This window comes from Arachis hypogaea, chromosome 3 (assembly GCF_003086295.3).
Source record: "Arachis hypogaea cultivar Tifrunner chromosome 3, arahy.Tifrunner.gnm2.J5K5, whole genome shotgun sequence".
NCBI lineage: Eukaryota > Viridiplantae > Streptophyta > Magnoliopsida > Fabales > Fabaceae > Arachis > Arachis hypogaea.
Genome location: NC_092038.1, coordinates 13,306,428 through 13,318,626, shown reverse-complemented (window position 1 = coordinate 13,318,626; position 12,199 = coordinate 13,306,428). Strand labels below are relative to the sequence as shown.

Sequence of the window (12,199 nt, the reverse complement as noted above, 5' to 3'; positions counted from 1 at the left end):
GAGACTGCATATCAGCCGTACACAGATATTATCAACTCAAGATGGGACAAGCATTTGAAGAAAGATCTTCATGCAGCAACTTACTTCCTGAATCCTACATTCTTTTTTAATGAAAATTATAAAGAAGCACCTGATATTATGCAAGGTTTGCTTGATCTTATTACCTTGTATTGCAAGTGTAACGATTTGGATTCAGTTCAGACAATGAAAGAAATACATTTATATAGAGATCGGAAGAAAAGTTTTGATAGACAAGAAGCTATTCGAGCTGCATCTGAACTTAAGCCTGGTAAGAATATGGCTGAATATTTGTTTAATTAATAGTAACTTATTTTATGCTCCTATGTTCTTAATTGATATCTTTTAATATATTATGGTTTTATAATTGGTAGATGAATGGTGGAGGTTATTCGGAGGCTCTGCTCCATGTTCACAAAAGATAGTTATTTGCATTCTTAGCCAAGCATCTGCTTCTTCTGGGTGTGAGAGAAATTGGAGTCTTTTTTACCAGATTCATACAAAAAGAAGAAATAGATTGGAGCATGATAGACTAAATGGCGTTGTTTATGTTACCTATAATTTGTGTCTTAAATCCAGGTAATATATATTTCATGAAATATCATATTGTTTCATTTGTAATCTTTATCATAACAAATTTGTAAATTGTTAAATCTTCATATATTGTATTTAACTTTTTAGGAAGGAAAAAGAAAAAAGAAAGTAAAAGACACAATATGATCCAATTGATTATAAAAGCATCAGTCAAGTTGACTTTTGGGTGACTGAAGAGGTTGTAGAGAAAGAGCTTGATCTTCCTAGTAATGTGGATGACTTATTGCGTGAGTATATTATATTTAGTTTCTAATGATTTATTAGAATGTTGTTAGTTTATAATATAATGATAACTGCGTATTTTATTAGGTGAAATTGATGCTGATTTATATCAAAGTGGCAGTGATGGTAGTGGTCTTTATGCTGCATCTCTTGGTTCTTCTGCTCAATAGGGTGAGAATGAAGGTGAAGATCATCCCACCGAAGCAAATTTGCAATAAGTTCTTGCGGATTTTAATGATTGATAAACCATGATGTTAGGATTTAATATTTAGATATGATTTTATTACTATTTAACTTTTTGAGTTTGGATTTTGATAAGATCATATGTATTTGGTTGATGATATTTTATGTAGTGTTTTAAATTTTGAAGATATTTTAAGATTTATATTAGACTATAATTATATTTTAGGATGTGTATTTATAATTTATTTATTATTCTATTTTAAAATGATTTTTCCGGTTGAACTATCGGTTAGACCGGTTAGATCAATGAACCAGTGACTAGAGCAGTTTGATGACCAATTCGATTTTCTGAACCTTGATAAGAACCCAATCGAAACACTACATGCATTGTAAGAATTGGATTGAACCGGTTGATTCAACCAAAAAATTGATAAATTAATAGTTTGGCCTTCGGTTGATAGTTTGGATAAAAAACGTAATATTAAACCGTTAGAAACCGAATGGTTCGTCACAAACCAACCAAAATTAGCCAGTTCATTGCAAATCTGTGAACCGACCATTCTTACCGTACTCCAATGTTCCGCAAGTCTTCGATGCTCCAGCGCCTAGAGGTTCAAGCTCATATTCTCTTGCTGCATTCCATCAAGCATGCCACCAGATTATTTTGTTCATTTATTACTTTATATGCTAGCTATTATATATATTATATACATACACAATTAAATTATTTTATATTTATTTAATTTAATTATAGTTTTATACTCACTTTCTTTAATTTATAATTTTTTAAGATTTATACAATTATTAAAATAAATATTAAATATTTTAATATTTACATTTACCTATTAAAATATTAGTGAAGATATTTATTTTAAATTTTTTAATGTATTGAGTCAAGTAATAGATTTTTAAAAATTTCGACTTAAGACTAATTAATAGGGATATATAAACATCATCATTAAATTTTATATGATAAATTGATAGAAAGACATAAACTGTTTATTTTTTACTATTGTAGAAGACCAATTTGATATTTTATTTTTTTAAAAACTAATTAATCCGAAATAAAAAACTTTAAAGACTAAATTATCAATTTACTTAATATTTTATTATTTTATATTTTTTTATTTATATAAGATCGATTTTATTAGTTCAACTAATAATTTATTAATTAAATATCAATAATTTAATCGATTCGATCGGCGGTTTAATTTTGACAACGATCACTATATGTCTCCTTTGTATTGACCGCGTTCGAGGTTCCTGTCTTTTCTTATCATTCACATTATCTTCTGGGGTGCTCTCCTCTTTTCTCAAATTGCGTTATCATTCCTCCCAATTTTTTAAACGTTTATTTCTTGGGTTATTATCTTTTGTTTTGTTTTGGACAGGTCCTCATTCGTGTAATAAAAGTATATTGGGTTCAACGGGCCAAAGCCCGAAGGAAAATCTACTTTGTTGAGCTATAAAAGGCCCATTTTGATTATTTTTACCTTGCTCCCCAGTTTTTATTTCCGAGATAACTTCAGGGCTTTTTTGACTGATTTGGAGAGTTTTGGTAATATATTCTGATCATTTGCTCTTCATTTTTTATTTCTATTTTTTTTCACTCATAAAATTACATTAAAATAGAAATATAATATTAAATTTTAGCTATTTATTACTGATATTTGCAGCTTATTTTATTTTATTCATGTTATATTTTGATGAATATTTTTATAATTTTTTTACCTATAGTTTTCAACCTAATATGGATCAAGTATCCTAAATCCAATACTTATTTCTCATACAAATTCTTTGAAAAATCAATATACAATATGGGTTTCTGCATTCCAAGTATTAGAAGGGCAGCAAAAACAATTTCCAAGGGGTTTGAAATACCAAAAGGCTACCTTGCAGTCTATGTTGGAGACAACATGAGGCGGTTTGTGATTCCGATATCATACTTGAACCAATCTTTATTTCAAGAATTGTTGAGTCAAGTTGAAGAAAAATATGGATAAGATCATCTAATGGGTAGTCTCACAATTCTGTGCAGTGAGGATGAGCTCGCTTGAATGAGATGTAGATCATGCTATTAGTATGTAAATAAATTAGTTGAGAGATATTTGTACAGAATTCTTTGTCTCGTGGAGACTTTCCATTTTGCTATCATTCCTATGGAATTGTAGAAGTTTTTTTCTGAATGAGAAAGTAGTTATGAACTTAAGGCATGATACTATTGCAACTTAAAACACTTGTTGCTATTGTTATATCTCAATTCTCTAATGAATTTAACTTGTTCAAATGATATACTGAACAAGTGAATATAGATCATCAGTCTAACAAAACTATAAGTGAACGGTTCTTAAAAAAATTGAGTTCCAAGGGAAAACTGAGAACTCAAGTTTAGAAATGCATCCTCACTGCATGGAATTGTGAGACCTCCATTTGGATCATCATAACTGAAATCTTCCTTGTTGTTTGAGTACATATACTGCATATAGTTACTCAGGGCTTCCTTGAGAAATAATATTTGATAAGATGGGGGTCTTCCATAATATGTACAAGGGATCACAAGAAATCACATGGTATTGATAGAAATCTTTATTAATGCACAAGTGAAACCTAGTTCTTGCTCTTGCAATGTACTGTATATCTCTTCCATTAGTTGGTAACATCTCACATGTGTCTTAGGTGCTGATAATGAAATCAATAAATGATGATCAAGATTCAGGACCTTATCTATGGGTTTGTTAAACAAAGTATTCATATAAATTTCACCTTTCAAGGGCAACATAATGTGGAACTTCTCAAATTATGGGAAACATGATGCAACATTAGACTTAGTTTGCATAGATGCCTCTTAAGTCCATTTATCTATAGCTTTCAACTTCATAATAATTCATCTCACAGATATATACTAGTTGGCTGTTACACCTTGCCATTGAGTTGCGTGAACTAACATGTAGGAGGCTATGATCTAAAGCAGCATCACGTGATTTTATATGCATGACCCCATCTTTTAACCCCCTTCAACAATCATTTCTCTTACCTTCAGAAACAACACAACACAACTCCCTGGCAATCTGAAGGTCAATACTTGAACACGTTCTTCTTAAGCACTAGAGCTTTCCCTTGCTCTTTCCATTCCCTACATACACAAGAAAAATGGGGAAAGGCATCATTCTCAGCTAAGCAAGCAATTTCAAAATCCGTACAAGTCCCAAAGGGTTATCTTGCAGTGTATGTCGGAGATAATCAAAAGCATTATGTGATTCCCATTTCATATTTGAACCAAGCTTCATTCTAAGAGTTGAGTGAAGTTGAGGAAGAGTTTGGATATGATCATCTCATGGGAGGTGGATATGATCATCCCATGGGAGGTCTCACAATTCCTTGCAGTGAACATGTATTCCACCAACTCGCATCTCCCTTGAGTTGAGATTGATGAAGAATCTCAAAATAAGACTTATTAACATAGATTAACATAGATTAGCATATAGAATTAGAATGACAAATTCAAATTCATTTGCAGTATGTATACCAAAAACAAAAATACCTTCGAAAAGAAAAAAGGAAATAAATCATGTTCCTTATTAATTTGAGACCAACCTGTAAAGTGGCAGTGACATTACTTGGGCAATATCCTGCCACCAAAATAACCAGGTCAGTAACCAATTCCTAAATTGACAAATCCATAGAATCAATCAGTGCACTAACCTGATATCTTTCATGAAAAGCTGTTTGGGATTTTCCACCAAAACGGAGTACCTGCTCCTCATCCAAGTAGGTCATAGACAAAGTTAATTTTATTTTTTCCATTTATAGTTAAGCTGAAAAAAGGTCATAAAACAGGAGAAAAAAAAAAGGAACCATTCAATATCTTCAACGATGGGAATTGGGCCATGGTTCCTCTTGTAAAAGAAATTTGAAGGAGTAACGTACGAGCATGTCAGTGCAGAGCGTGGTGGCTCCACATTGAAAGGTTCCTGTCAAAAGAAAAAAATGAAAGCATGATAATCTCCAAAACTTAAATGAAATATTTAGGAAACCACATGAGACCTGGGAATAATTAGGATAACTATAAGGCTTGCCTTGGAGTTAATTTTTAGACAAGGGTGACGAGGAGGCTCTTTAGAATAATCTGAAGGTGCGGTGAGCCTAGGCATTTCTTCTCTCTCTCTTTTGAAGTGTGAGGATAAGGGGTCAGTTTGAGATTGTCTAAAGGAGGAATTAGAAAGGATTGGATGAAGGAAAGGGGAAAGAGAAGAAAGGAGTGGAACTGGAGTGAGGCTTTGAGAGAATTGGTAGTCTTAGGCCATATGGAGGTGATGAGAGACTCCCCAGCGTACTGTCTCTTTCTGTCACATTGCACTTTGTGGTGTTTGAGCGCCCAAGGATAAAATCCAAATCCTAGCGTATGAATGCTAATAAAACATCCAAATCCATATGACAGGACACAATAATTAGGAAGAGTTATAAATATTTAAAAAGGAGTCACAGTGGTCTATGGTCTATAACAAGTGAAATCATATCATGTTAAATATTTGGGTGTTCATAAGAAAATGGAAACAAAGGGAAAAAATGAGTTAGCTTAACTGGAATCAAAGGGAAAAAAGGACTGATTCAGTTCCCAGATACCTAAAATAACCATTCTAAAATAAATATGAACTTAAAATTAGCATCAACTCACAGTTGAAACTTACACTCCATATAAGAGTTCACAGGAGACGATATTCCAAAAATATTGCTTTTAACAACAGCTAAAGCATATATGATCAAGTAAGTTAAAATTCCTAGTCAACAGATTTCCCAATGAAACAATACAAATCAAAGAGTTTTACACATGTTCAAGGTATCCGTAGCTAAAATTTATAGAAACTTAACAGTAATTTTAAGTGCAACAATTACAATATGAGGCAGAACAAACAATAGTAGATGGAATCGTGAGAAAGGGCACCACCATGACAAACCTTGGGTGCTGCACAGGCTAGATAAGGATCTTCATTTGACTAATAAAGAAAGTTAGCTGGATTATGAAAGATGTATATAGGATGCGTTTGTTTTAGCTTTTTTTGACAAACATTCAGTAATATATACACACTGAAAAAATCATTTTTGACATAATTGTATAGATTAAAGAAAAAAATCAATTAACCTTTTCTGGAAAAACTAAATAGAGTAGCTTCTAATAAACTAAACAGAGTAGCTTCTAATTAAAATTATTTCCAGTTTCTGGAATCAAGTTGTCAAAGCAATTTTTTGAGAATCAGCAACAAACACACCCATAACTTTCCCTTTCCACAACTAAGTAATGCAGCAAAGTCTGTGAAAATGTAATATTCTATCTTAACATATCACCTAACTACTTCTACAACTTCCAAATCACAGAAGAGAGAATAATACTGCAATAAATAATCCAAATACTGTAGTTTCTGCATAGAAAAATTTATATGCTGCAATAAGTGAGTGAGAGAAGTCATAATCTAGAAGTTCAATTCCATTCTATATCTATAAGAGTTCAACGAATTCCACTGTATTGCTAGAACACTGATAAATTAAGAGTGTGCAATTCTAGGGTTCCAGAAACAATTAACCAAACAGAATAAACAAACATGCATACAATATGAGAGGAAATAGATTAAAACCGCGTTACAATGATGAAACTGAAAAAGTTTCAGTAGCCTCTTCAAGCTATATATAAAATTGAAATCCAAGTGTTTCACATATTGTATAAGAGAAAATAATAAGATGAATGATTGAATTTCAACAACAGAGAACTTTCACATAACAAAATTTTCAATTTGGTGACAGGGTCGAAGAAACTTCAAAAACGGAACATAAAAAAATCTCCACAGAAAAGTGTCTCATAATTATAAGATGGCGTACCTGCAGAGTAATAATGCGAATAAGAAGAATTGAAGCTTCTGGATGAAAAGTTCAGTGTTTTGATTGATACTTGATAAGTTGATAGCATCGAAGAGCATGAATGTATGATAAATACGTATCTGCCTCTTTTGTTACATCCCATTTTAATAAGGATTTAATTTTGAGGCAGTAAATGATCTTTCAGTCATGCTATGTCTACACTAAAATCAGTCACTATAATGAATGTAAGGCAAAAAATAAAAAATAAAAAAAAAGGCTGCATAGTGACAAGATTTTTTCCTTTAAATTTTATTTTATAGGTTTGAGTGACCGACTTGAACTTTCACCCTATGCCATGAAGTGTTAAATATTCCTCTCAAGTTCCAAATGTCTTCAACCTTTTCAGGTTAGATATTTGCAGCTGAATCTATCTGCAAAACCAGCCAGCAGTATTAGAAACATATATAGAAATTTAAGCCATGTAGCATCAATCTATGAGGCTGTAAATATTTTTTTATTAGTAATAACTAATAAGAGTATTTTTGTTTTGAGGAGTAAAAATGAGTGCAAAATTTCATTGATGAGCTTGATGTGTAAGATTATATGTGGAACTCATGAAAATTTCAAACCTAATTTTAACCCCCTAAACAGAGATATTCTAAGAAGAAAAAGAATAAGGCCATAGTCATTTCTACAAATAGTCTGATAAAATTGATACATATTAGCTAGAAAGGTGTATATATATAATATCAGAAAACCCAAGAAAATCAAATAATTAAAAAAAAAACATATTTAACCAATTGACATTGGAAGTCAGTGAAAAAAGTCCTAGTGCACATTTGATGAAAGTCAGAACAACTATCATCTTAGCCATGAAAGTTGTGGTTGGCTCCTCCAACATTCATCAATTATCTATTTGTATAATTTATCCATCATCATATATTTACATCATTCCACTCTCCCATACAACTTTATTCAACAAATTAATCTAATTACTTTATAAAACTTACATGAACTGGAACATAAAACACAATAAAGTTTAAAAAAGTATTATTTGAACCCATGGAGGACTTTAGACACTCAACAACTTGTGAGTAGATGTTAGTGTTTGTAAAATTGGATTGGTGCAAATAATCTAGAAATTAGAATAGACAACAGTTTCAACAATGTTACATTTTGTATGAACTATATCCAGTTATTATCTCTTAGATGTAATACATCAATAAATGCCAGGTATTTAGGATATCTCTGCAAATAACATCTGAACTACATTTTTATAATATAAATAATATATATCTCTAAACTTACAAAACTTTTCAGTATACATGGATCATGTAGTGTTTCACCAATAGTCTTTACAAGAGCACTGGCCATTGGAGAAACAATGAAATCCTGAAGAATCTCTAAGAAAAATATCCCTCTTAGTGACAACGGATACATATTTTAGGAATGTATGGCAGTCCCCACAGAGAAGGATATTCTTCACAATCCGAATTGGCTTCCCTGGTTTGCTCATCAGAATTCCATAAGTAGCTGCCAGCTTTGCACTATGACAGAACAGAAAATCTTTCTTTTGATATTCCTCTACTTCATGCAGAACAAAACTTGTATCAGGTTCATACCCAGCTTTTAGGCACTCCAAGATTAGAATCTCCAATCCGCTATATATGTCTTTCTCTTGGGGATGGGATCTATCTCTTGCATAGAATGAATGTATCTTATTCTGACAAATGATCCAACTTTGTGCCGGATGTTTGCGAAATCCCTTTTCTTTCATATCCTCTCTTACCATTTCAGACAAGTGCCATCTTGCAGAAGCAGAATACAAATTTGAAATGAGTATGTAGGTTGATGGATCCTTAGGTTCCATGGCAAGAATATGCTTGGCAGCCCGGTTTCCAATGATTGTGTTCTTGTGTAGTCTGCAACTGTCAAGCAAAGCACGCCAAACAGAAGCTGAAGGCTCAAAAGGCATTGTCTTGATGGTTTCCTCTGCTTCTTCCAGAAGACCCCACTGACCCAAAACACTGATGAAGGAAGAATAGTGTTCGCAAGTAGGCTCAACTTGATATTCGTTTCGCAACAAATTAAACAAACGGTGACAATCATCAACCAAATTCAAGCTAGTTAGCCTGTAAGCAGAAATGACCAAAACAAATGTGACTTGGTCAGGCTTTATGCCTTTCTTCTGCATATCTGACCATACTTCCAATGCTTTATCACCCTGTCTCTGTAGAAGATGTCCGGAAATCAAAGTATTCCATGAAACAATGTCGGTTGAAGGCATACCATTAAACATCCCAATTGCATCATCCACATTCCCACACTTAAAATACATACTAACAACTGCATTCCCAACTCCGATATTAGATTCATAACCAAACTTAACAGCATGGCAGTGGATTTGCTTACCCATATCATGACATCCGATAGTCCCACAAATACCAAGCATCGAAGTGGCCGCAACTTCATCCATGATCATCTTCCCTTCCGATTGACTATGTTGGACAAGAGAAATCGCCTCGTCCAGCTGCCCATTTCTAGCATAGCCGCATGTCATGGATGTACAAACCACAGAGATGAATTCCTCCAACTCCCACCTACAGAACATCTTCCTGGCATCTCCCATCCTCCCAGACCTCGTGTACATATCAAGCAAAGCCGCTTCAACACATGCATTCGATCCGAAAGCAAATTTGAGAGCAAACCCATGAACCTGCCTACTAACCCAATAGTCACCAAGCAAGCTGCAAGCATTAACTGCACTAGTCAAACTGAAATCCGTTAATTCCATTCCCTCATCCACCATCTTTGAAAACAAATCCAAAGCCTTTAAACCTTCCCCATTCTTACAAAATCCAGACAATAAAGCATTATAAGACACCATGTTTCTCTCTGGCATCTCATCAAACACCTCCATTGCCAAATCTACAAACCCAAACTCCATGTACGCCACTACCATTTCGGTCCAAGTTATCACATCCCTCTCATTCATCTCCTCAAACAAATCCACCACATCATCAATCGTCCCACACTTGGTGTAGAACCCAATAAGCGCATTGCCAACGCTCAAATTGTTCCCCCACCCAACCTTAATAGCGTGCGTGTGAACTTGGAAACCTTCAACCACCGAAGCACTTCTAGAACAAGCAGCCAAAAGCGTGGAGAGGGTAAAATCGTCCACTCTCAAATCATCCGTTGCTTGCATCTCACGGAACAACGAAAGAGCATCATCATACATGAATTCCTTCACGGCAACGGATATAACAGTGTTCCACGACGCAATGTCCCTTTGAAGCATTTCATCGAACAGCTTGAGAACCAAACTGTAACGCCCGCCACACTTACCGTACAACCCCATAAGCGCATTTGCAACAAAAGCAGAGTCCAAGTAACCGGTTTTGACAATCGCGGCATGTAATTGCTGGCCGAATTGGAGATTTTGGGTTTGAATGCAAGCAGTTAAGACGGCGACAAAGGCGTAGTCATTAGGGAGAACATCGGAATGTACCATGTGAAGGAAGAAGAGGAGGGCGTGGCGGCGATGGTGGTGGTTGTTGGACTTGGAGAAGGCGGAGATGAGGGCCGAATAGACGACGACGTTTGGAGGAGAAGGGAGGGAGAGGAAGAGGCGGTGGGCGGCGGGGAGGAGGTTGAGCTTGAGGTAGGCGAGGAGGAGGGCAGTGAAGAGGTGTGGGGTGTGGTGTTCTTGGAGCTTGAGGAGGGCTGCGTGGACAGCGGAGGCGAGGTGTGGGGAGAAGCGGAGGGAGGCGGAGAGGGAGTCGAGGAGGGGGTATTGGTGGTCGTGGGAAAGGGTTGATTGGAGGAGAGGGGGCAGGAGAGCATGATGGTGGTTGAGTTTGATGGAGGGTTTGTATTGAGAGTGTGAGTGTGAGTGAAGAAAGGACGAAAATCGAGAAGGGGTTGTGAGGTTGTAGGGGTTTGACTGAGGGAGAGGGGAGAAGAAGAAAGAAGTGTTTCGGAGAAGGAGGGATGCCATCTGTCGATAATAATGATTATCACTATCATTATTAGTAGGCTTCACATTCCTATGTGGCCTCTCTTGTACCTGCAGCAGCCTACTAAATCCCTGCTTTTATATATATATATATATATATATATATATATATATATATATATATATATATATATATATATATATATATATATATATATAGGAAGAAGGGACAAAAGTACACCTGAAAGTTCATACGCTGGACAGTAATACACTCGATTCGTTTAATGAGTCAAGTGTGCACAGTAATTATACACTCCGGCGGACAGAATCACCATTCCGGCCATGAGCGTGTGGCGTTGTTAGTCAGAGTGAACACGTGGCTCTATTTTATCCTTGTTGGCACGTTCAGAGTTAGTGAGCTGGCTATTTAGTGCCTAGTCAGATAAAATATTTTAATTTAATGTTTAATTAGCCAAAATTAACCCTGAAACGCATCTTTCTCTTTAAGCGACTTATGAACTTCAAGGTTTTGTTGGTGATAACACAGTTTGCTCGTTGAGAGAATTAGACAGCCCTAGCAGAGAAGCAATGACATTTGCTCTGAAGTGGTGATTCAGTTCATCATTGGAAGAGTACTCGAAGAAGTCAACCCAGACGACCACAGCGACGATCACGCACTCGAGGCAGAGACGACCTAAAGGTAACATCTTTTGAACTTCCCATTGTACCTATTATCATCGAACTAGCTATTTGAGGTTTGTTTAGTAACTAGAGTTGTGGCTGGACGAAAAAAGTTAGGGTTTTCTGGGTTTAGTTATGGTTATGAGGGTTTTGTTTTTCTTTGTAGATGTCAACTCACATCACACTTGTTTATCATCATGGGGGGAGGTTGGAGAGAAATCGTAAAGGGGTTACAGTATACAGCGGTGGTCAAGTCTCCTTAATACCTAGAGTCAATGTGGATACGCTGAACCTGTTTTTCATGGAGGGGTTGATCAAGGATTTGGGTTATATTCAGTGGAAGGACTTTTACTGGGGAAAGCCTGATGCCGGAGGTGGTGTTGCCCTTAAGCTACTTAGGCTAGATAGAGATGTGGTGAACATGTATGAGGATGCAATTAGAAATGATGATAGGGTGGTACATGTGTATTGGGAGCATACAGTAGACACTCCAACTGAGGTTGAGGTGGTTGACGTAGATGTGGAAGAGGTCCCTACCCCTGAAACAGCCAATGTAAATGCAGAGAGTGTGAAATCACCTGGGGGAGGATAAAGAAGAGGGCACAAAAGAGTCAAAAACCAACCAGAATTCTGAGGCCAAGAAAACTAACAACAACACTAGGCCAGAAGTCATCCCAGAGTTCATCACCTTCA

The 12,199-nt window shown here is 35.5% G+C and overlaps 1 protein-coding gene across 3 annotated transcripts; it reads right to left on the bottom strand.

Moving 5' to 3' along the window:
- Positions 1–3,570: 3,570 nt before the first annotated feature.
- Positions 3,571–10,942, bottom strand: LOC112789586 (pentatricopeptide repeat-containing protein At5g03800). Of its 3 annotated transcripts, none has more exons than XM_072232413.1 (7): positions 8,176–10,942; positions 6,889–7,298; positions 5,094–5,426; positions 4,873–4,988; positions 4,720–4,770; positions 4,612–4,646; positions 3,571–4,150 (listed from the first exon to the last, which is right to left on the bottom strand). In XM_072232413.1, the coding sequence occupies exon 1, from the start codon at positions 10,865–10,867 to the stop codon at positions 8,210–8,212; it is 2,658 nt and encodes an 885-aa protein (XP_072088514.1). In that variant the 5' UTR covers positions 10,868–10,942; the 3' UTR covers positions 3,571–4,150; positions 4,612–4,646; positions 4,720–4,770; positions 4,873–4,988; positions 5,094–5,426; positions 6,889–7,298; positions 8,176–8,209. The 3 variants fall into 3 exon arrangements, with proteins under 3 accessions (XP_072088514.1, XP_072088515.1, XP_025687326.2); XM_072232414.1 differs by having other exon boundaries at positions 4,945–4,988; XM_025831541.3 differs by having other exon boundaries at positions 3,571–4,646; positions 5,094–7,298.
- Between the last annotated feature and the right edge of the window lie 1,257 nt (positions 10,943–12,199).